Genomic DNA, 23,414 nt, shown 5'->3' with positions numbered 1-23,414 from the left:
CTGTAATTAATTACAAAAGAAATAAACTTTGTTTAAAAAGTTATTTCTTTTGATTTTTAAAGTTTTATACCAAAACTGTAACAGACTGACAGAAATACCTACATGCTCCCCTGGCCCAGCAGCAAATTTCAAGTCTACCCTTTTGCAGCCAGAAGAGCTGGAAATGCCTGCTTTAACCCCAGAAGAACAAGAAAAGTGCAGAAACTAAGCATGGTCCTGGTGGATTGTGCTGTTGATTTTTTAATAGATAAAGCTTCATTCAGAAGCAAACTAAGGCAGGAAAGGTTTGACATAGGGAAGAATCATACTGCCCAATAGAAAGCTTTAAGGCTCTCAGAAAAATACTTACAGACTACCTCCCTGGACTTTTCCCTATCCACTGTCCCACAAACCTTAAATGAGAAATATCGTGTTTTGTGAGAGAATCACAGAAGATGTCACTGTTTAGTTAGTAAGGCAACTGCTCAAAGTTCTTCATATTAAAAACTTTCATACCCCAACTACATCCTTGTTAGAGTAAAGTAAAATAAATAATGTCTTCCTTACCATGTGCACTCCCTGTTGATTTCAGATGTAGGATTTTTTGGGTAAGCTCAAAGGGGTAAAGATCTAACATGATCAAACCTTTCCTTCAAAATTTTTTATGTATCTTTACACTGATAGTTATCCACTGTAATGGTGAAAAAGCCCCCAGTGCCAATATTCTTTAGATGAAAAAAAAAAAAAAAAGGGAGAGGCATAAAGTGTTTGAAGCCTACACAAACAGTGGTGATGTACCTTCCACAAAATATTCATGCAGGATGAATCTTCCAATGACCTCATCAGATATGCACTGAAATAGCTGGCACCTTAAGCTACCAAGAACAGAAAGTACCTGAGAAATGCGGGGGAACTTCCTACAGGAGAAGTCTGTGAATCCCAAGTCGTGGAAACCTGCTGGAATTGAAGGGTTGTTCTGAATGAAAGGCTTTCCCATGGGATCTCTGGGAAGCTGCTTGTGGATAACTGCATTATGGCGCAGTAAGCCCCGATGAGTACGAAAGGTGATACAACAGATGTCACACCTGGAAAGGAGAGGAATAAAACAGAAATTACTTGCTGACTGCTTCAAGCTTAAGAACTAGCATTCTTCTTGCACCTCCTTCCTCTCAGCCCATGATACCAAGAACTTGCTAAATGCAAAATAAACCCACAGTGTGTCAAAACCTATCACCACAAAAGGCCATTTTGGTCACAGCCACTTTCTACTAATTTCTGGCTAGTAAGTCCACTGGAAGTTTAAAGAATATGAGAACTGACAATCTCGTATGGGCAGATGGTAGAATGGCAGCTGAGATAACAGCCTTCTGAAAACCTTTTCATTGTCCAACGAAAAATATTTCAACGGCCTTACACCATTTCATTTTTACTGAAAAGTCCTGTTAAAATAAACAACGTTTAAAAAATAATCAGTGACAAGGAGAGGCTAAATCTGACCTAAGTAGCAAGCAAATATAAAAGCAGCACCTTTCATATCCACTACTTAAAACATACTATTGCACACCACTCTAATACCTGTGTGTGAACCTTCATCACACTGCTTTTGCATCTACTTTCACTGGCATTTCTAAAAGCTGTTATGAGAAATAGACCATTTGAAAACTACTGCTCCTTGAATGGGAGAAAGGTACAAAGGAGGAAGACCTGAAACAGGTTCAACACTTCTGACACTTTTATACCCCCTTCACAGCCAGTTTGCCCTGAAGAAAAATGCAGAAGCACTGGCTTTTCCTACCCACACTTTATTGCTATGATTTTTTGTTTTTCTTAAATTCTCAAATCCTAAATTCAGCTAAACAAGGGTTTCTCACATAAAACACTGCATTAAACAATCAAAGCTATGCTGCAGGCAGAAAGGCCTATGCAGCAACATTTGGTGAACACATCAACAAAGCCTATTGCCTTTAAAATATTTGGTATGTGAGCTCTAGAGCATGACAGGTCATGTCCACTCTGCGTTCAATAAGTGACACACAGTTTTAACTCAGCCTCAATCTCCTTATGGTTACAGGTCCAGCTCCCAGCCAAAGCGTGGGTTTCCCAGAAGCAAAACACCAGTGGATGTGAGGCAGTCAGATTTTGTCAGTGAGAATATTACATGCACTAGGAATTTTCACATCTGCCCATGGCCTTGGTTTTCCCCACACTGTCTTTGCTCTCTACATCAAGGAAAAGGACATGTGCCTACTCATTAAAAAAACATCCTGCAATTAGAAATGACTTCTTACAAAATCCTGAAACCACCCCCTCCCTGTCCTGTCCCTAACAAACTCCCATTGTTGTTCATTTTATCACTACATAAACTCCCACAGCCATTTTTTTATTCTCTGAAAACGAAGAGATAACCAAGTCACCCACAAAGCAACTGGACTCATAGTCACCGAGCGGTGAAAGAAGCAAGTGTGAAGTGTATACAACACCGCCATTGTTATCACAGCACCCAGAAAGCTTGGACATAAATACGCACTGAAAGTTTAATCTGTTTTAACTCTCCTGCCAATTCACTTGCATCCTACCTGTATAATTGCTACTGACATAGTTCCTGCATTCCATTAAATATCGAACCGATGCCATTTACAAAGCTAATGTTTACTTAAAGAGGTATGCCAAGTGTGACAACAATCTCAGGGGAGTGGGGTGGGATGGCCAACACAGTACTTCTTCAGCATCAGGATCTACAGCTCTCCTCCAGCTCACTTGGCAGCACCTATTCTGTGATGCAAAGATGTCATCTTCAGTGAAGACAAAAATGCAACCACCAAAACCAGTGGGGGCTGGAGAGCATTAAAAAATTACAAGTAGTCACCCGAAGAACTTGCAGGCTACTGAAATAAATTGCTTTTAGAGGTCATGAAAATGCCTTGCATGAAAACAAGCAGTGCTTCTGACATGTTCCTCCCGGTATGTTAATATACAAACAAGGAGGGCTTGGAAACAATTCTCCTGCACCACTGGAAGCATTGCAGGCTGTTCTGCTTCTGCATCGTGAAGCATCTCTGGGGTCCCAATGTGCCTGACCTGTCCTGGGCCTAGCAACCCAGTGCAGCATGTGTATCCCCTTGTGTGGGACAGGGCAGGCACAGCTACCAGTGATGGCACCACAGTAACTGGGAGTGCTGGCTCCTGTTACTGTACCCCCAGGATCTGGGCTGAGCAGGAGCCAGTGCTCCTTGTCAAGCAGCCACACATCCCACACGGCTGGGAGGCGTACCTTGTTCATCTTGCACTCCCCCTCACTTCCCTCTTGCAACATGCTGATTTTCAGCACTACTTTATTTGGGTCTCTCATCTAAAGCTGCACTTGAGAATTAATCTTTCAGAGCAAACACCTATGTGAAAGTCCTTCACAGGACACCTGTATCAACTGCTAGCCTCAGGAGAGTAAAATCCTGCAAGTTAAAAATAGTGGTTTCCATGCAAAGGGAACCACCTCTCCTTCCCCAAACAAAAGTAATGTATCTTATAAAAAGAATATAAGCTTTCTCTTTTATTAAGTGAAGTTATTTTCCTCTTTCTTCCTTAGTCTTTTATTTTCCTTGTGAGTGAAGAAGCAGCAAACAAAATGAGAAATTGGGAGAAAGATTAAGCTCTTTTTTCATTAGGTCAGAAAGAACCACCTGGCTGAAAAAAGAAACATCCAGATAAATCATGCCTGTCATCTCAAGAGACAGGCTCTTCAGGGCATATAAATGCACTGCACCCCAGCTCAGCACCTTGCCCTGATGGCACAACTTACAGAACCACATGGGAGCTGGGGCATGGGAAGGAGCTGTGGATGCCCTGCCGTCCTCTGTGGTCCATGTGTGGATTCCTAGCACCACCAAGAAAAGCTTATAGCTACTAAGTGTCAAAACTTAACTGGTTAAGGCAAGCATTACACTGCATTGTCTAAGCCTTGTCTTAATTTAAAATGGAGTAAGCTGCCATGCCTAACACCACATAATCTGGAAGCATTAGGTTTTTTTAAGAAAGTCTAACTATTAATTTGTCTGTTTTGTCAGCAGCACTATTTTCCATCTTTGGGTAGTGTCACTACCTACAGTACTTTTAAACCAAGACCCAGAGCTTAAGGAGTAAAAGAGAAAGGAATCCTAGGCTATATGAATGTTTTTTCATCTTGTTTAAACTGCTTTAAAAAAATAAATTAGTAATTGTGGAAAGTCTGAAAAGTCCAGCATATCAAATAAAGCATCTGAAACATATGGTAATAGTTTGTTCATTATGAACTTTAAAAAAAAATAAAAAAACCAACAAAACCAAACAACAACAAAAACACCCAAACAAACAAAAAACCAAAACAACAACAACAAAAAACCAACAGAAAAGCCCCCTCTCTTTAAAATTTCATAAGTCTGCTCATGTGCAGTTCCAAGTCAAACATGGATGGCATGGCTGCAGAGAACAGTGATGGAAACAGGTTCTGAGGCTGTCAGCAGAACAGGCCAAGCAGTGGCTCAACACCTGTGCAGAGATAAAAGCACTCTACTTGCAAGGTAAGTTTCCAGATGTATCTAATAAAAGCTGCTGTGTTATCATGTGATTGCTACTCTTGGCCACAGTCTTCAATTTTTCTATAAATATGATTACAGAGTAGGGAGAAAAATGCTGTTCAGTTCCAAGCATAGAGATTCAATTTTAAGTAAAAAGGAAAAAAACTGTTTTTAGCAGCTAAGGCCCCTTTAAAATTACTTTAATTCTCAATTGCCTTTATGTTTTGGACTTGCTCATATCTGTAACAATGCAAATATAATACTAAGGCTCTGGTTCACTGGCAGAGGTGTAAAAAACAAGCAGGTAAGAAAACAGAACTCCTAAAACACCAAAGCAGAATCAAATGTAACAATGCAACAACCAGGCTGCCCTTGGTGCTTCAGGCCATGTATCACACCAGGCATGTCTGACTAATTATTACTACATCAGTGCATCTTTTTCTTTTCTTTCTTTTAAAAATTTTCTTAATGCAGACAAGTGTAGCATCTTTGTGTAAAAACACACCATTAAAAAGCTTTCTTCTAAAATAAATTAGTATTCTTGAAATCTGGAATGCTAATTAGGATATAAAAGCATTTTAACAGGCTTTAAGAAATAGTCAGTGCTTTGCAAAGCTTGTTCATTCAAGGGGGCAAGGCAGGATTTGCTATACTTCCTAAGTGGCACCTCTGCAAGAAAAGTTTATATAAGCACTGCCCGTTGCCTTGCATTACACTCTCCTCTGAGACAACTCCAATTTGTCAGCAGAGGAAATAGCTGGCCTTCTTTAAGAAATGGAAAGACATTTTAGAAAGGAAATGCAGAGCCAAATTTTTAGCAAAATTAATCAGTCTTGATTTTGATTAAGAGTAAGGCAGACAACCATTCAATCCTCCTAGATTTTATATTTCAGTAGTCAAGACAAAAATGCCAAATATTTGTATTTACCATTATGTTACCAAGAAATTAAACAAAACACTATGCTCTGCATTACCCGAGACTGCTGGTGAGCAAGTGACATTTACCATTATTCTGCTTGTACTTCTGAAACCACACAGACTAAAACCTGAAGTTTTCACCCATGCAGCTCACTAAAACAAAGTTGCCCATATTGTAGATGTTAACAAATAAAAATAGTCTTAATTTCTAGGCCTTATCAAAAATAAAAAACTTGGTGCCACTTTGTTCCTTTCCCATCTATGCTCTTTAGCAACTTCCACAAACAGAAGCAAGGAAAACAAACAAAAATAATGAAACATATCCTGAGACATAAGTCATTAATACACAGTTATGAAATTGTCTAACTCCTCCTGCTGAAATTAAATTCCCAGTCACTACCATGTGTTTTTCTACCTCTGTTGTTATTATTCTCCTTTCTCTCTTAACGTTATTTGCAGAATTAATGTGGCTCTTATGAGCAAAGAAATTCCTATGCTGACCTAAAAATAATACAACCAGGTAGAAGAGAAAGATGGGTGATTCCCTGCTGATGACTCACGTCCACACAGGTGGTGGGAGCAGGCTCCCAGCCTCTATAATGGCAATGTCCCGCTGCAGGGGAGCCTGTCAAGGAGGGGGAGATGGAGAAAGGATGGTTTTAAACACAAGGGCTTTCACCATCTGTGAAAGAAAAGCTAGCAGGTTACAGACATATTCCCCTTCAGGAAAGAATTCCTTTGCATCTCTTTCACTTCTTCTGGGACAAGGCAAAGTGAGAGAGATGAGAAAGAGCCAACTGGTTTCTGCTCCTGTGCAACCCCACCCAGGTCCAGATATTCATCTTTTTTTGGGTAAAAAAGCCAAAAAACAACCTTTCCTGGCCTCCACACCCAGGGCCTTGGGAAATAACATCCAACAGCTGCACTAATCTCTCCCATTTGCTGCAGATGAGTGATGGAAAAGCAGCAGCACTGGGAACCCGCTCCTGCCTCCCCTCCAGGTCCTCCTGCTGTCCTGCAATGCCCATTCCTGCCTCCCTCCCCCGCAGCTCCCCAGCGAGTCTGACCCCAAAGGACCTGCTGCTCTGCCATCTCGACCTCGCCCATCCCTATGGGGCTGTGCTGGAACCGCAAGCAGCACCAGGAGCCAACTCCCTGCCAGCTGCAGAGGCTTCCCTCCCCTTCCCTTCTGCCTAAGGGGACGGACACAGCCCTTAGTGCATGCTTCTTCACAGTCTCAGCAAAGGAGGCACTTTTCTTTTAACTTTTCCCCCTTTCCACTGCCCCACTGGGCACCTGATTTTGTTACCGATGTTCTGTCACTCTCTTTAATCCTCTCCCTCAAAGAAGCCACCCTTGGGTGCAGCCAAGGCTGAACCCTATGCACCAACCCTTCTATTAATAGAGGGATGCACAGCGTTATGTGCATTCCTACAGCTGCACTGTGGTCCAGGCAAGAAAAGTATCATGTAGGAGCCAGGACAGACCCGATATAAACCAGGGTGATGTTGTGCTTCAGAAATTTGTCAGCATGCAGCAGAGCCAGTGTCCCCACCAGTGACTCCCCTGTCAGAGTAACTTCAGTGAAATTAACTGCTGTAAAGTTTAATAAAAAGGCACAAGCCATGCTGTGTCATGTTTGAACTTCCTTTGTGTGTGAGCAAAGAAAAATGAGTAAAAACTTCTTCCTAATACTGTAATGAATTGCACTTACCAGCAACACTTCAACAGCACCAGATTTAAACACCTCTGCCCTGGTGAAACAGTAGCTTACACTACCATTTACTTCAACAGAATTAACATGCAACTAAGACAAAATAATGGGAAAATGGGAGATAGCCCACAGACACTCACACAAAGTAGTCATTTTCTCATAATGACTTTGTTTACTTAATAAAGGTCAAAGTTTAAAAAAACAGAAGTGTCAATAATTTGGCTGTACAGAATCACAGAGAAAGAGATGAAGATCAATTTAAACAATGAAGGGTTTAATAGTTAGGGCAAACATATCTGGGGGGGCAAAAAAACCTGACCAGAATAGTCCTCTACAGCTACCAAAATTAGAAGCTGCACAGCAGGCAGAATAACAGTTATTTGTGCACACCAACTCATGTGAACCTTCTGGTATTCTTTAAAGGTAAGAAATGAAAAGCTCTTCCTATCTTCTAACAATCTTTCAAATATGAAAGCCAAGTACTTCTGTAATTTTTAAATTAACAGCAAGAGTTAAAAAAGAAATCTATGTGTCTAGCATGTTAAAAAAAGGCCACTGCTTTTAATGAGTAACATAAGGAGAAATACATCTCCAGAGGTTTCTCTATCCTATATGCATCCACTCATCAGAACAGGGCTCACAAACAGATGCAGCTGAATCTGGATTGCAGTCCCTTGCCCTTATCTACATTTGCAGGTTACGATATGTTCAGCATGCAGACATGACTGCAAACACATTGAGCAGCACCCAGCACTTTGAGAAAGCCTGCAAATAAACAAACCCTACTCCTTAGAATCAGGCAGGCATGTTAATAACCTATTTTGGCTCAGCTCCTTTTCCCTCCTGCATGCCCTTTTACAAGCAGCTTTCCTCTACAGTCAGCTTTGCATTTACCCACTTTCTATTCTGGCAGCCAAGCTAAGATATTCAACACCATGTGACACGGCACACAGTTTCACATGAGAGCATCACTCCCTGTGTCCATTCACCAGCCAATATTTTTATCCAGCTGCTCTGGATTCCCAGTTTCTTCACACAATGAGCTCCCTGATGTGAGCTGACCACTTCTAGGCCAGCATTGGATTTGCGCTGCTCTTCAGATGTTTCCCAGCTCTCTTTTCTGAATAGGAACTTCAAAAAGCATGTAACATGCACTTCTGTTCTGCTTTTGCAAGACAACCCACTGATTCTACTTCTCCATTTGCTCAGTAAAAGGATGCATTCACCAGCTTGCTTGCATACCCTCTCCTCTGCCTCACCAAGAATTGCATTGTACCACAGCCTATTTCAGGTCATAGCATTTACCAGAGCTGAACTTCATCAGCTGTCTCATGGAATTGCTCCTGCTGAAAATCTTGCCAGCAAGAGATTAGGAGTTGGTTCCTAGTTTCTATCAGCAAGACATTGAGCAAACAGCTTGAGAGCAGAGCAGAACAGGAGCGTGGGCTGAACTGGCAATGTCACACCACTGCCCCTTGTCACCTGCATCTTTGGCTGTAACTGTGTTAGTACTCAATAACTCCAGAGCAATTTCTACCCAAACTGCCCTTGCTGGTACAACCTCAGTGACTAAAAAAGGAAGTATTGGGCCCAAAATATAGTATGCCAAAAGCAGAGTTTAAGGAGGTCCATGAACATGTCTATGCTGGAGTGCTCTCCATCCCTCTCAACAACTTGTAGGATACAACAACCTCAGAATTATCCATCTTTATTAGAAGAGCATGAGATTTCTTATTTTGAAAAGCTAACAAGGAATGAGGCTATGTGTACATCAACAGTTGTGACAGAGAGAAAAATAGTATATAACCTCACAATGCTGAATGAAGATGACTTGTTACTCATCCTTCAAGTTGCTTCCAATAACAGCAGTGTCAACTACCAGGAAGAAGCTTCCTCTTCCTACCATGGAGCTATAGTTTTGTTTCACAATAAAATTGCAAACAACATCTAGTTTTAAAACACCTTCACTCCTGAAAGTTTGTAGCACCACTAACACCCTCTTTCCACAGAAGGCTTGCCACATGTAGAGAGCAGTGTGCTTCAGAATAAGGAAGCCATTCCCTACTATATAAGGAGAGAACAGATAGAAAGTGAATTCCTAAACTTGCTTAGATAGGCATTTGCAAAAACAGGAATGACACTTCAGGGTCTTTTTCTGGCTGGTTTTTTTTTTTTTTTCCTTTTAACATTCAGTTCAATGTACTTTTCCATGGTCAGACTACTGCTCTGAAAACAACCTAATATTGTACTAGTCTTTTCTAGTGGTGCTAATACCTGAAAGCATCTCCGTACATTTTAAATCTCCGTGCATTTCTTTTCTTGACTATTTTATCTCCCTAAAGCCAGGGTGCAGAACTGCCTTGAAGAACAGTAACTGGGCAATAAACATGCCATATTCTAAGTAGTAGGTATCTTTTTCACCCAAAACCCACTTCCTCTTGTCTTGACGTAAATGAGGATGCTCGTGCACATTGTCTAAAATGATTTAAAACTGGGACATAGGTCCAGGTGGCTGGCAGCAGCCCACCACACACTAAAGAATGTGGATGTGCTGGCAAAGGGGGAAACCTGGTGACCAGCCTGCCTGAATTGCAATCTGCACATGACAGATATCTTCAGTTTACCCACAGAGTCCAGAAGACCATTCCTATGGCATTTAAGTTGGTGAAGCCAGGTAACACAAAGAAACAACAACAGAATTTTTCACCCATAAGTGTTTTCAAAAACAAGACCTCACAGTGGTTACCCTGGCAAAACTAGAGGCAGATGACCACAGATCCTAATGGTCAGACTCCTAACACTTTTCTTTCCAGGGCCTGAGTTCTTCTGTTGCTATGCCTGTTACTGATCTGTGAGCTGTTCCAAACAATAGCTTTCCATGGCAATGTTCAACCTCTACACAATTTCAGCAAAACTTGAGCAAGCTGTTTTGAAGAACAAGGTAGGCTGTGAACAGCTTTTGTTTTCCTTTGTTTGGAGGTTTTACAGAAGAACATAACCCTGGGGAGAAGAGAACTGCTTTTGCTGTCCTTGTGAAAATATGCCCAGGATTTTCAAGTTACAAGGCTTAATATATTATATCACTGTTTGGACAGGCTCTGTAGAAGGTCAAAAAACTTAATCTCCCCTGAATTCATTCACGGCAACAGGCACCTACTGGTTTTGGTCACCAGGTCAGCTCATGACATAGGCACAGAATGACTTTCACACTGTACTGTCTACTCATTTCTTGTATCTTACAAAAATATAGCAAAACCAAATCTTGTAACTGCAGGCAATGCCACACTGAACCAGATGTGATCAGAAAGCCTCATGATGTTCATTAAGAAGCAACCTTTTACCACATTCAAAGTGCACAACTATCGTGGCTGAGAAATTATGTTGGAATGAGTCTAAGAAAGGAGGTAACTGCAACACCATAACCAGCTCCTTCCTCCTCTCCTAAGGAAGATACCTAGACATGAGAGGCAGCATAATTGTCCCTTTGCTGCTTCACTAGACCTCCTGGAGGAGAAGGAAAGGAAATAAAAAAGGTATGCTCTGGCTACAGTGAAATCCAAGAGAGGAATTTTATAGTTCATGTACTTTTTCTTAAAAGCCACACATTTTACTTTAAGCCTGTTCCATTGTATTTGCCAAAGGAAAGAGGAGAAACCCAGCATAGCATCTGGAGAGTTTTCTCCCCGGGAAATCCTCACATCTCCTTTGCTTACACTGCTGACGTTGCTCAGAGCTGTCAGGCGACCTTTACAAGCTCATTTCACGTTTGACAGCAACCCTGCGCCACAAAAGTTTCCAGTGAAACTCCCCTGCTCCGTGAGGTTTCTCATTTTCCCTATTGGCTGTGCAGCGTTTCAGCTCTCTGCTAATTATATCAACACTCAGATACAAACTCACCAAAATAGACAGTGTCCTGAGGCCCCAGCTGCAGGGAAGCAGACTTCTTTAAATAATCCAGGTAGAGAGGCCAAGGGGGTCAGAAAGCACTCCTGGGCCACCTCCCACTGTTAATGGGCATTGCAGACAACCTTGCCGGGGGCCAGCTCATGTCTTTAATTAGGGTGCAGGACACAGGGCTTCAAAGGGACAGAGACTGACCAGGGGGTGTAATGCCATGAAGGAGATGCAGTGCCACAGCCCATTGTCCATGGGACAAAGGGCCCTATTATTACTCTCAAGACTAGGGCAGTTCCTACCATAATTAGGAGACAAAGATGCACGATTTAGGATTTTACATAATCAAGAGATACTCTACCAAGCAGGAGGCCCTCTCACACAATCAGTGGATTAAGAATTGTTTATTTTGCTGCAAGTAAACAATGAGGTGCTCCCTGCTCTGGGTTTTACATGAAAAAGCAGTTCTGGGCAAGACAATGGGGAGTGTCTTTTCATCTGACTTTGAACAGCTAACCCTGTGATTTAAAGTTGTTCATTTGACAGTATCTGGAAGGGTGATAGCCCACCCTGCAAATTAGCTGCTCACGTACTAATCCCAGGGGCTGCCAGACAACCTTACCTTTTCTGCTGCTTAGCCGAGGGTGGCCGGGCCAGAGAGACTCAGACAGCTCCGGGGGCAAGAGGCTGTATTTACACAGCAGCACTGAAATGGTGGGATTAAAGGACCACAGGGAAACCAGGCAGAAGCTCCTGCCCACCCTGGCACCTTGTCACGATTGAGGATGCATCCCTGAAGGAAGGCTGGTGACACCATCAAGGCAGTGCACACTGGTGCACTGCTTCAGAGCCAGTTTGCAGTCATTTACATAGGAGCTAGGGGAGCAAAAAGGAATTGGATGTTTGACCTGTGCCTTTACAATGAAAGGCATTGGCTAGGCAGATTCAGCATCACTTATTTTTGATCATGACAGAACAGTCTGTGCTGGGCTACTGTCTACTGTAGTAGCTTCAAACAAACCACCAGACCCAGAGTATCTCACTCTGGGATGCACATCCAATGCCTTCCTCACAGGTCCACACCAAGTGACTCTGCTTTTACAATATGGGCAATAAAAGGAGACTGGGGGTGTTACGCTCCCTGCCCTTTGCTCACAACACAGTTACTGTGCTTTTTTGTTGGTTTGAATTTTTAACAAGAGTTACTTCCTCTTGTGTTCTACAATAAGGCAACAACAGGATTTGATGAAAGCCTTCTAACATTCTGCAGTTTGCTTCCCTGCCACAAGTACACCTGTATACACAGGTCTCCTGCTCTACTACTCTAGCAAAATATTCTCTTTTCTTCAGCTCTTTCACTCAAAAAAACCCTCTTAAGCCTCACCAAAAGGACTTCAATCACTTGTACTCAGGACTGAGAAAGGCATGCTACATTCTCTGTGTCTTGTTGAATCCTACAAATAGTATTGCAGAACCCTGGGAACCAGGGGATTACAGCCCCTGCTGGCCAAGGATTTTAACCCATTTTGTTCAGGATGAAAGAGTCACCTTAACAGCAGTCCAAACTGCTCTGCTTACTAGAGGATTTTCTGTTAGGCTGGGCCAGGCAGACAGTGTCATTTGACTTGTCTAGACTAGGACAAAAGGTGTGGTTTAACCAGATGGGCAGGCTAAGTTGCACCTTAATATATTAGCTGCCCAGAGAGAACCACATCTTACTTGTCCTGTCTTCACTGACACGTCCTAAATGGCTGAGGCAAATACCTGACAAAACCTCCTTACTACCTAGACAATTCTATAAAGATAAGTATCCTAGCACTAGTATTAAATCATACCCACGGAGCTTGACAACTGTGACTTTCATTTAGGGACACATTCTAGTCTTTGCTGCTCAACAGAATCAAGGGTAGCAAAATCCATTTCAGGAGAATATTATCCCAAAGCAAGTCTAATACTAGAACAATGGCTGCATAAAGAGGAATAGCATGCCTGCACAGCCACTGTGTCTTTCTGCCTTGCCACAGCAGACTGCAAAGCTGCCAAGCTGGAAGGATATCTATTCCATTATCTTATCAAAGCAAGAAAATCCACCTCTCCACTCAGGTCCATGGAATATAACTCTGCAAAGAGGTCATATCTTCAGAGAAGCTTCAAAATGAGCGTAATGACACAGTATGTCAGCTGCTTTCTCTAAAGCATGAAGTGTAAGGCAAAATTGTTCCATACTCCATTTTGTGAGGGTTGCAGAGCTCTTAGTGGAGAACAACTGTTTTAGCTTTCATCTATAATGAAAATTTACCTCATTTATTTCAGAAATAGAGAAGTATGTTTAATTAACTACTATTGAATGGACCAAGCTTTCAACTCCTTTCCCCAGTAACTGCAGCATTAAGAATGCCTTTTAAAAGTATTTTACATGTATTTACCAAGGTTTTCTAAATAAAAATTTTTAAAAGGGAAAATTTAATAATATTAACCCTATTTAATAGACTGGGATGCCTCTGTTCAATGTCATTCTATTAAGAACCTGTATCCAGAAGTGTTGACACTTTAAGATGCTGAATTCTTCACAGTTTCAAAAAGATCATTGGAGTCAAATGTCCCAAAATAAGTTTAAAATATTGACAAGCTTCTGCAGATGGACAATCTCTTTCCTCAAGTGGTAGCTTTTCTACATGTTTCAACTAGATGTGAAAAATTTCTTTTATATCTTCATAAATCTGACTCTACATTTTTCTATGGTGAAAAAACAAGAAATAAAACAGTTTCAGGAGTCCCAGAGGCAATTACTTGAATCAAAACACAACATTCAAGCACCTTCCCAAACAATTAATAAATAAGTTTTCCTTGTTAAGAAAAGCTGATTTAAGCCAAAATCCACATCATTCCCTAACCTCAAAAGGTAGAAAAGCATAAAACATTTTATTGAAAGTCTGAAACTAGAAACTCATCTACCTTCACTCACTCCAATGACTGAAAAACCCTTTCCATCCAGCTGCTGCCATTGCCACAAACACAATAATCTCATAGGATGATACCTGAATACTTTTATCAAGTTTTTTTATCAAGTTTTAAGCATCTTCAGTTTACCTTGTTAAAATTTTGCAATGTTGGCATGTTACAGTTTTATGTAACAGTGGTGTGTTTCAACAGGAGGAAGATGTACTTTAATTTTTTGTAAAAACATTTCCAGCTATTAACTGGCAAGATTTCCTGTATTTGCAAAAAATAATAAAATTAAGCCATACAACACCCTGGTGACACAAGATGAGGCAAAGCATTTAAAGACCTGTTCAAAACCACAAAGGGGGGCAGTTAACATGCAGGGGGCTGAGAGGCTCCTGCCCCTCCACCACAGGCTTCTTCAGTCTGTCTGGTGACCAGAGACACTCTGTGTACTATCTCTTACCTCAGTGAATTATCTGGATGTGTCTCCATGTGGGACTCCAGGCCATACTTGCAAAAAAAGTCTTTGAAACACACTGGACAATGATAAACTTCATCATCAGCCCTTTTATCCCCTTCACCAGAATGGCCATCCTCGACAACCTTCAGAAAAAGGGAAAAAAAAAACCTCACTAGACCAAGTTGTAAGCAACAAACCAAACTTGCAATCCATTCAAAGTCTTTCTCTTACACAAAGTTGGAAGCTTCATGTGTAACCTTGCTGCAAGCAAATACAAAAACATTCCTCAGGAGAGATAAGTGGCAGAGCCTTGGCACATGTGTAAGAACATGCATGACAGAAAAGGAGTCTTGGTAGGAGATAAAGTATGCAGCTGATTCACAGATATATCAGTTCTAATGAGGAACTGTGATTTGAAGAACTTATAAACCCATGTGTTCATATACCACTGAACTAGCATTCCTCCCCCTTCAGAAAGCCAGGGGAGCTGTCAGCCTAAATTATTTATGCCACTGAGATACTGCCAACTGCTAAGTCAAGTGGTTCAGGGAATAGCAATGAACTTCTGCATTTTTTCTATACTTCTCTTCTGATTAGAGGGAGAAAAGTATGCACAGAACGAGGGATACTGTGCTAAATGGAACTGCTACTAGCTCACCATTTAGAGATGGTAAGTGGAAAGAGTTAAGTTTGGCAGACACTATACATTTAGTACAAATGACTGAGATGTGTTAAAATATTTCATAAACAAAACCCTAATGGAAATGTCTAGCCTTCAAATAATTATTTTCTGGTCACTCTTGCAACTCAAATAAGGCAGGATTATGCTACTGTGAAAGGGAAATGTACTGTAGATTATTTTTTTCTCCCTCCAGATCTAGACAAAAGTAGACTTTAGCTGCTCCTGCTTTTTAAGTACAAACTGTTTTTTTAAAAGTTTAAATCACCATCCTCTAAGAATACTACAAACTATATGGGAGGACATAAAAAAGGTAGGGGAAAAGCTGCAGCAGCAAAAGAATAGGACATCCTCTTGTCATCCCACAATAATTACTTGTAAATCAAAAGTAAATTCAAAAATTTAAACAATAAATATTTTTTTTAATTGAATTATTTCAATCTCTGAAATTAGAAAATAATGTTCAATCCCAGAAACTATGTTGGCTACACAGGATAAGCAAGGCAACTCATATACAGAGCTGTAACAAGTCTGTGCTGACTACACAAACCAAACAGCTGACCATTTAGGAGGTAACCAGGAACATCTTTAGCTTCATGCCCCGTAAAGAACCTTTTTTGCAGGTGTCCTCTCATCTCTGTCCAGCTCAGCATCATGACTGAACTTCCGTTTCGAAGACAATCGCCTGCGCTTCAGCGGCGAGGGGGGAGTGGTGCTCGCTGTGCTGTTTGGATCCTTCTCATGAATCTTCATGTGCCTGAGAGGAGAGGGAAGAAGACACTGTAAGCAGGCAAATCCAGGGCAGGAAGTCCAATGTAAATTTTAATGCCGACACCACTTCTAAGGTTTGCCTTTAAAGGACACCATCAGAGATCCCATAAACCAGCCTGAACTTCTGAAAAACAGCTGAGGCATAATCCAGCACGGGCCCTTTGCAGTGCCTGGGCCTGTGAGGGGTCGCAGCAGGGAGCCCACAAACCTTCCTCCATGTCCCAACTCCCAGAACGACACTTGCCCTGATAACAACTCTTTCCATGAGCACCGTGCCCATTCCCCATCATCCACAAGGTCCTGGTTCTGCCTAAACCTGCTCAACAATCCACATACCCAGCCTCCCTGTCTTGTGGCAGTCTAGTACGCAAAAGCCTGCAGCTTAGCATCCACTTCTCTCAGTGCAAAAAAAAAGCACCTCATCTTCAACCAGCTCTCTGTCTAGAGTTTGAGATTGTACCTCAAATAGATCTGTATATGTTAATGCCATTGTTTCCTTCTCATCCTTAACACCATGGTGGACCCCAATATCAAATTTCAAGTGCAGCTTTGAAGTCAGGACTATCTGGTCCCACTGTTACAGTGCACTAGGTATAGCTTGCAAAACTCGTACTGCCAAGGCATGTTCACAAACCTGCTTTCCCAGGAAAACAACTATTTCTTGTCACAAAGATACAGGAAAAGGGAAAGGAACAGAATTATTCAGGAAGCATTCTCATTAATATCTGTTTACCTGACCCACTTGACTCTTGGTTTTCTGTATTTGCAACCTGAGGATGACACTGTTGTCTAGTTCCCTTCAGTTGGAAGGTACTGCTGCCATGCCTTTTCTTCTGATAACTCGAAGCTCAAATTTAAATTTTCCTTTTTTTTAAATAAATGGCCTTTAACATCACTTCAAATGTATAGAAAAGAAAAAAATGTATGTTCCTAGATACAATTGAAATTTTTTGCTCCTAATAGCTAGATATGTGAGTGCAGGAGGGAGCTGCCATTTGTCCATAATTGACTTCAAAGAAACACAATAGAGACAATGTTAATGGCACTTGGGCAAATCTTTCAGAAGTCACATCCACAGCTTGGCTCAGGACAGTGCCATTTAACATGACTGCACAATGTCATGTTCTAACATGAGAGAATGTTGTAACCCAGACAAGTCTTGCACGTCCTCATAACTGCTTTGGTGTTATGACATAAAATCTGTTTCAGTTTTGGATGCCAAGGGCATGATGCTTTGAGATAACACACTGAACCAAACTGACCTACAGCACAAACTGACCCACAGCAGACCCCACTGGAGCTGCTGGGAAGACTGTCTCATCAGACAATGCTTTTTTTAATGTTTCCTTTCACAATCTCAGAAGCTTTATAGAAAAAAAGAAGGCAAAAAAAAAAATCAGTGTCTCAAACTGCAGCCTGTCTCAAACAGCAGGGTGTTGTGCAGGAACAGCCTCAAGCCAAAAGCCCCCACAGGTACCACGACCGATGCAAGATTAAAATGGCTGTTCAGCTACTGCCTGCTTTCAGCACCCATCAAGGCTGGGGCTGCTGGGAGAATCAGGTCCATGAGGAAAAACCTATCGTCTCCCCAAATCCCCAGTAACTCTTGGTGGTCGCATAACTGGTGGATAGACACTGGTGACACCTGTCAGTCTCATATACGTGCAGATGTGCCCAGCAGATTGGACACAGAATCGTGGAAATGTTGCTGAAATTGTCTGACCTCTTTCCCTGCCAATCACACATTTGGGAGGAGAAGGAATGCTGAAGGTTTGAGCATTTGGCTCTCTCCAGGTTTGACAGAAGCCAGAGAAAACCCAGAGTGCTGACACAGCATACAGAGTGCTGTGCACTCCTCTGCCTTGGCCTTCTGGTAGCTCTGGCACCACAGGCACCAAAGCAACTGATTTATCCACACAAATCCAGTGCTACCTTGTCTCACAAAATCTGCAGGAAGGCATATATAGATACTCTATGGCCTCATTTTCTTCAATCTTGTTTTTTTTTTTTTTGTTGGTTTTTTGTTTGTTTGTTTTTTTTTTTTTTTTACCCTGTGACACTGATCTAACTCTTTGTGCTAGCTAGAGCTTCTTTCATGGGTGATAAAACAGCAGCCTGAGCTGCAGTTGTCTGTATTTATACAAAAATAAAGGAGAAGAAACCAGTTATTTGTTCAAGGGGTTCCTGTCCACAATGATAGAAGATAAAATTCAGAAAGCATCTTGGAACAAAAAAAAAAATCAAAATATTCAACTGCACAGGCAAAGCAAAATCTGGAAGTTTGGATTGTTTGTCTATGTTTTTATTATTTCTTTTTGGTAAAGACTGCTTTCCAGTTTCAATGACCTCTTGAAAGTAAAAACAGAGGCTTTTGCTGTGCCTGTCTGTGCCTGCACCCCAGGCACTCACACACAGCCTGACTGCTTAGCCCTCTGGCAGCTCGTCTGAAGGCCAGTTACTTTTCAGATAGCTAGAGAGCAAAATCAGTCAAGCTAAATCACATACATCCTGAAAACAAACAACAAGAAAACTGCTATGCATTGGGCGTGGGACTTTTTCTTCCCATTTTATTTTAAAGTCTCTTTCCAAACATTAACAAGTATGCACAACTCCTGTTTAGCAGCTACCTATGCAAAACAGCTTCCTTAGGGCTAAGTTCTTTCCTTCTGCTGTTTGTCCACCTGTTGAACTCTGCTAGTTTTGATGCAACTGGCTCCTACTTGAGAGGGGTGTGATGGCACATCCACAGCACACCAACATGAAAAACCCTTGCGACCTCCAGGTTAGTGACAGCCCAACCTAGCACCTCTGCCTGGCATGACCCACTGCATGCAAACACACTGGCTCCTGCAAGTCCCAAAAGCAGTTCAGCTGTGCTTGAAGTGTGAAATTTGCCAATAAGGCAGGGCTTGCTAACATGGGTACAGCATCACAGTGATGGGGGCTTTGCTATGTCTGGTGTCAGTCACGGGCTGCCCCAACTGCTTGCAGTTCTCATTCCTGCAACGTGTGTGCTTTTGCCGTGTCCTAAAAGCCACAGCAGAAATCCATACCACAGCAAGGTATGTGGTGACCCCTTCATGTTTTAGTTTTGCATACTTGAAAGGAAGCAGCCTAAGCTAATGAGCTATAAACAGGAAGACATCCTGACTGCACCTTTGACTTTTACTGTGTAGGTCAAACATCACAGCTGCTGTGATAGTCCTATGCATGTTATCATTAAGGAAAAAAAGGAAAAATCCAAAACCAAAGCAGCAGGTTCCAGAGTTCTCAAGGAGAGTCGCAACCTGCCCACGTTACAGCCAGCAGGTTGTTCCTTTGGCAGGTTAAGCAAGTTTCACTGCATCAAGTTAAGGGTGGAGAGGAAAAAGATTACTAGAGCTACAGCCCAAGATAAGCGGGAAGATAAAGCCAAGAAGTACAAAGGAAATACACAATCTTCATCTCTCTCTTTTACTTTGCAACATGGATGTCATTCTGCCTCGAGACAACATTTATCACCCAACATGGGCTGAACTTCAGCAGATGCCAAGTCACATCCACATCCACATCCACAACCTTTCTTTCAAACACTCCCTTCACTGAGGCTTCTTCTACTTAAAAAGTTTCCTAACCATAATTAAGGGGGGGAAGTATTTGTGTTGCCTTACTCCTTTAGAAGAGTTTGCCTTGATTAGATCTTACATGTAACAGTGAAAATATTCAACCTCACTGTTCAGCCTGCCAAGATACAAGACGAACAGGAACAAAGCTGTGTTTAAAAGTTATTTTCCCTTTGTGACTATAACAACATATTTTGGCCTGACAACACTGGCATGCTTAGAATGTAAAAGACAGGCTTGTAAGTCAGGCTGGCTTTCAGCATCTTACAGTGATAAAAAAATGATATGACATTCATCAGTTCCAAAAAATAAAGATAAACACTCAACACTTTAAGTGAGAATGCAGTTCAGAAAAAAAGAAGGGCAAAGTAAGGACATGCACAGAAATGCCTATATTCAGTTGCAGATGCAAGTTACAAGCACCAGCAGCTTTGAAGTGACCACTACTGCAGCTCAGAAGACATCCAGAATCACACCAGATGAAACTTGGATTTCTTTTTCTAAATTAAATCAATGAATTGTGGCTCTGAGCCATTCTACAGAGCAATCAAAGTACAGCAGACAAGTTCAGGAAGGTACAGAGCCCTGAAATTGGCACCTCATAGTCTCCCCAGCATGCCTGCAAGTACATATGCACTTGGGACAGTGCTGAGGGTAGAACACTAAAATCCAGCCGGGATGCACAGGATGACAGGAAAGAGATAAACACTTGAGCTTAATATTAGGGACAACTCATTTGAACTAAGTGCTAGCTAGCCTTGACTAACCTCTCAAAGAAAGTAGTGGAATTCCATTTAAAATTAGACCAGAGAAAGAACCAGAAAATTTTGAAAAAAATAAATATAAAACGAAAAGAGGAAATTAAGTCTTTTCCAATCATGGTCTGATCCATCTCTGAACTAAACTCTTAATGTTTAAGAACTGCTGTGCAAAAAACCTGAAATACCTTCCTATATACTATACTTCATGCAGCACAGCTGTATAAGAAAAAGCTGTCCTCATAATCTCTTCCCTCCTCTCCTTACATAAAGAATTTCACAGGTGAGCCAAGAGGATCCAACTGTGCTAGGACTGTGTGCCAGTCAGCCCTCCCAACAAAATCACATTTTTTCAAGTTCCTGACTGACTTTCATTCCATCTTCCCACTTAGGATCACCTTCTGCTTCCCCTCTTCTGCCACAACTTTCCTCTCCCATCTCAGGGTCACATGAGAAGATGAGCAGGATGACTAAGATGATAGTGCACAAGAATTCCCCTGGCTTCTTTTTTTTTCCTTTCCTTTTTAAAGACAAATGAGCAGAAAATGTTTTCAGCCCCACACTGTAATGCAGAGCATAATTCCAGGAGGGTGACTGTTCCACCAGAACAGTAGCAAGTGAATATTTTGCTACTTTACATTGAAGAAGAGACTTCTGTAGTAAGAGGCAAATGCAGAACTCAAGTGTCTTCTTCCTTTTTCTCTTGTGTTGGAACAGTCTCTGTGGGAGGTGACTCATGGGGAGGGCAGGTGAGCATTTGTCCTGCTGAAGTGACATGCAGGTCCTGCTGGTCACATCCTAGTCTTTACCAGATCTCTAAAAAGGGCTGATGTATTTTCATAATGCCAAGGGGATTTGCATATTGATCATATAAGCTTTCTGGAGGCCTCAAAACAGGGCAGCCTACAGCTTCAATGCCAAAACCAGAACGTGGGCAGGTTTTGACTGGCTGGCTCAAGGCTAGAATGAGCAGCCAAAGCATCCTGAAGGAGGCAAATGCAAGATGCAGCTGCTTCTGGCTCTGGGTCCCATTGAATTATGAACAAAACCAGGAGCTTCTGCTTTGCATGCAGGATAACCTGATCAGCACCACTTTGGCTCTTGGAGAGAAATCATCCCTCAGCATGTGTGGGAATCCCTCACCTCTTAATTCTGGGGAGATAAAAGTACACTCTAGCTGCACCTTGAGTTTCTATGCTTCCTGATGTGCATTAGGTCCCAAAGTAAAAAGGCCTGTCTGGCTTGGAGGCCCAGCCTAAAGGAAGGTATGGAACAAAAGGGTGCATTTGCAGCCCCTGAGCAGAGCTCAGGGTTAAACCTCTCCCTTAGAACTGTGGCAACACAAGCACTGCTGGCTTTCAGTCAAGAGAGGTTTATGCCAGGTAGGTCTGATTAGAAGGAGCAGCATGTCCAGAGGGGGAGCAGCAAGCAATTTCACTGAGGCCTGGTTGGGAAAGTCCCAGCATCTAAATCAAGATTAATTCTTGAGCACAGAATCCAATGTATGTATAAACACCCTCCTCCTCCCTCAAGTCTGTGGAAACACGGTGGGGAGGCCAATGAATCTGGGCATTATCAGTCCAGAGAGATCATCTGACAGTATCAAGTTCAGGTTCTGGCTTCATATCCCACATAATATTATAAGTTTCTCCACTTTACCACTAGATGTACCCTATACTCTACTGTATTGCACGTGATTATTCCTCATCTCCCTTGTGATTTCTAGACAGTTTGGTATCAAAACCAAATGGAAAATCCTTATATATCTGATGCTTATCTGAAGACAAGGAAGCCACACATCCAATCATTCAAATCAAAGACAAAGAATAAAAATCGGTCCTTTTCATCCTTCACCTAATGTACAATACACTTTGTTTTTCCTCTTACAACAAAAAGAATTACTCAAGTTATCAAGCTGGTCTGGGAAGGGCTGAGCTGGTCAGTACAATTAATCTGATTCAATTGCTTTATGTCTTTCACTATTTTGTGTCTCAAGATCTTTTACTTACACTGCTCCTCCCAAATAACAGTAAACAAACTCCAAAGAATCATAAAACCCCTTTTCAATACTTTAAAAAAAAAGTCTATCCTTCAGAACATGACCAAACATCTCTGTTTAGAAAAAAATACTTTGCTTTGTTAAAGCTTCAACTTAGTGACATGGTATCAGAACAACAGGAGTGCTGTTTGTTCTGACACCATGCATCCAAGAGGATGAAATTTGGACCATGATGTACTTCATGCTCCATGAAATGGAAAATGTCTCAAAGAAAGAGAAGACAGGCTTTAAAATTACACTCCTTTCAGATATTTTTATGTCACATTTTCTTTGTCACTGTTTTTGTTGCATTCATCTTAAAAAATGATACTTTAGCCCAAGTTGCCTGGAAATGTAGGAAAACACAGGGAACTTCTCTTCAAAGCTCCTGCCATTTGATCCATACAGGAAGTAAATCCTAAACAAAGAGAAAGTGAAGCAGCAGTATTTTTAGGAACAATCATTTAATACCCTGCTGCTAAGTCCCTCCTTAAGAGTCTCGTGAATATGACTGAAACTTAAGTCAAAAGTGCAGTAACATTATGCCCTTGGGTTAAAAAGTTTAGTCAGTTGTTTGTTTGTTAAAACATGTAGAGAATCTGTATTGACAATGTATTTCCAGTGTTAATTACCAACATCACCCACTTAAGAGAGCAATCTACTCAGCCCTTGCCAGTTGTAATCACAGGAACCAAAAAGTTGGAGGTAATTTTGGAAATCAGACATGAACTGTACTAGGACAAGTTTCTGTTTGTCTTCTCTTTTTTGGCTTAATACTTGTATCCTCAAAAAAAACCCCAAAAATGGCCCAAAAAGCCCTCAGACACACACACACATACTTCACAGCAAGTCATAAGACAAATACCAAAATCCCAATCACATGGGAAAGTCCCTCTTAAAACTGCAAAGCAATTTCAAAACAAATTCCAAGCACCCCCATATACTCTAGTGGTAACCAGTACTGAACCCTAGCATGGGACAAACCAAAGGAAGCTGAGCAGCAGGACTCCATGGCTATGCTGGTAGGAAAGTCATTGCACTGCATGCAGGGAAAGGGTATGGTGGGGCAAACAGGTCCCAGGAAGGATGAGATTGGGATGTCCTA

General features: G+C 41.6%; 1 protein-coding gene across 7 annotated transcripts in view; it reads right to left on the bottom strand.

Moving 5' to 3' along the window:
* The window catches only part of RREB1 (ras responsive element binding protein 1), a 133,662-nt gene that overhangs the window by 35,562 nt on the left and 74,686 nt on the right, over positions 1-23,414 (bottom strand). For all 7 annotated transcript variants that reach the window (XM_021534650.4, XM_021534642.3, XM_021534700.4 and 4 more), the window contains 3 exons: positions 15,753-15,897; positions 14,465-14,604; positions 875-1,064 (listed from right to left, as the gene is read on the bottom strand). In XM_021534650.4, coding sequence (XP_021390325.1) covers positions 875-1,064; positions 14,465-14,604; positions 15,753-15,897 — 475 coding nt within the window. The remainder of the gene's footprint in view (positions 1-874; positions 1,065-14,464; positions 14,605-15,752; positions 15,898-23,414) is intronic.

Source organism: Lonchura striata, chromosome 2 (assembly GCF_050655825.1).
Source record: "Lonchura striata isolate lonStrDom1 chromosome 2, ASM5065582v1, whole genome shotgun sequence".
NCBI lineage: Eukaryota > Metazoa > Chordata > Aves > Passeriformes > Estrildidae > Lonchura > Lonchura striata.
This window is presented reverse-complemented; position numbering and strand designations above follow the sequence as displayed.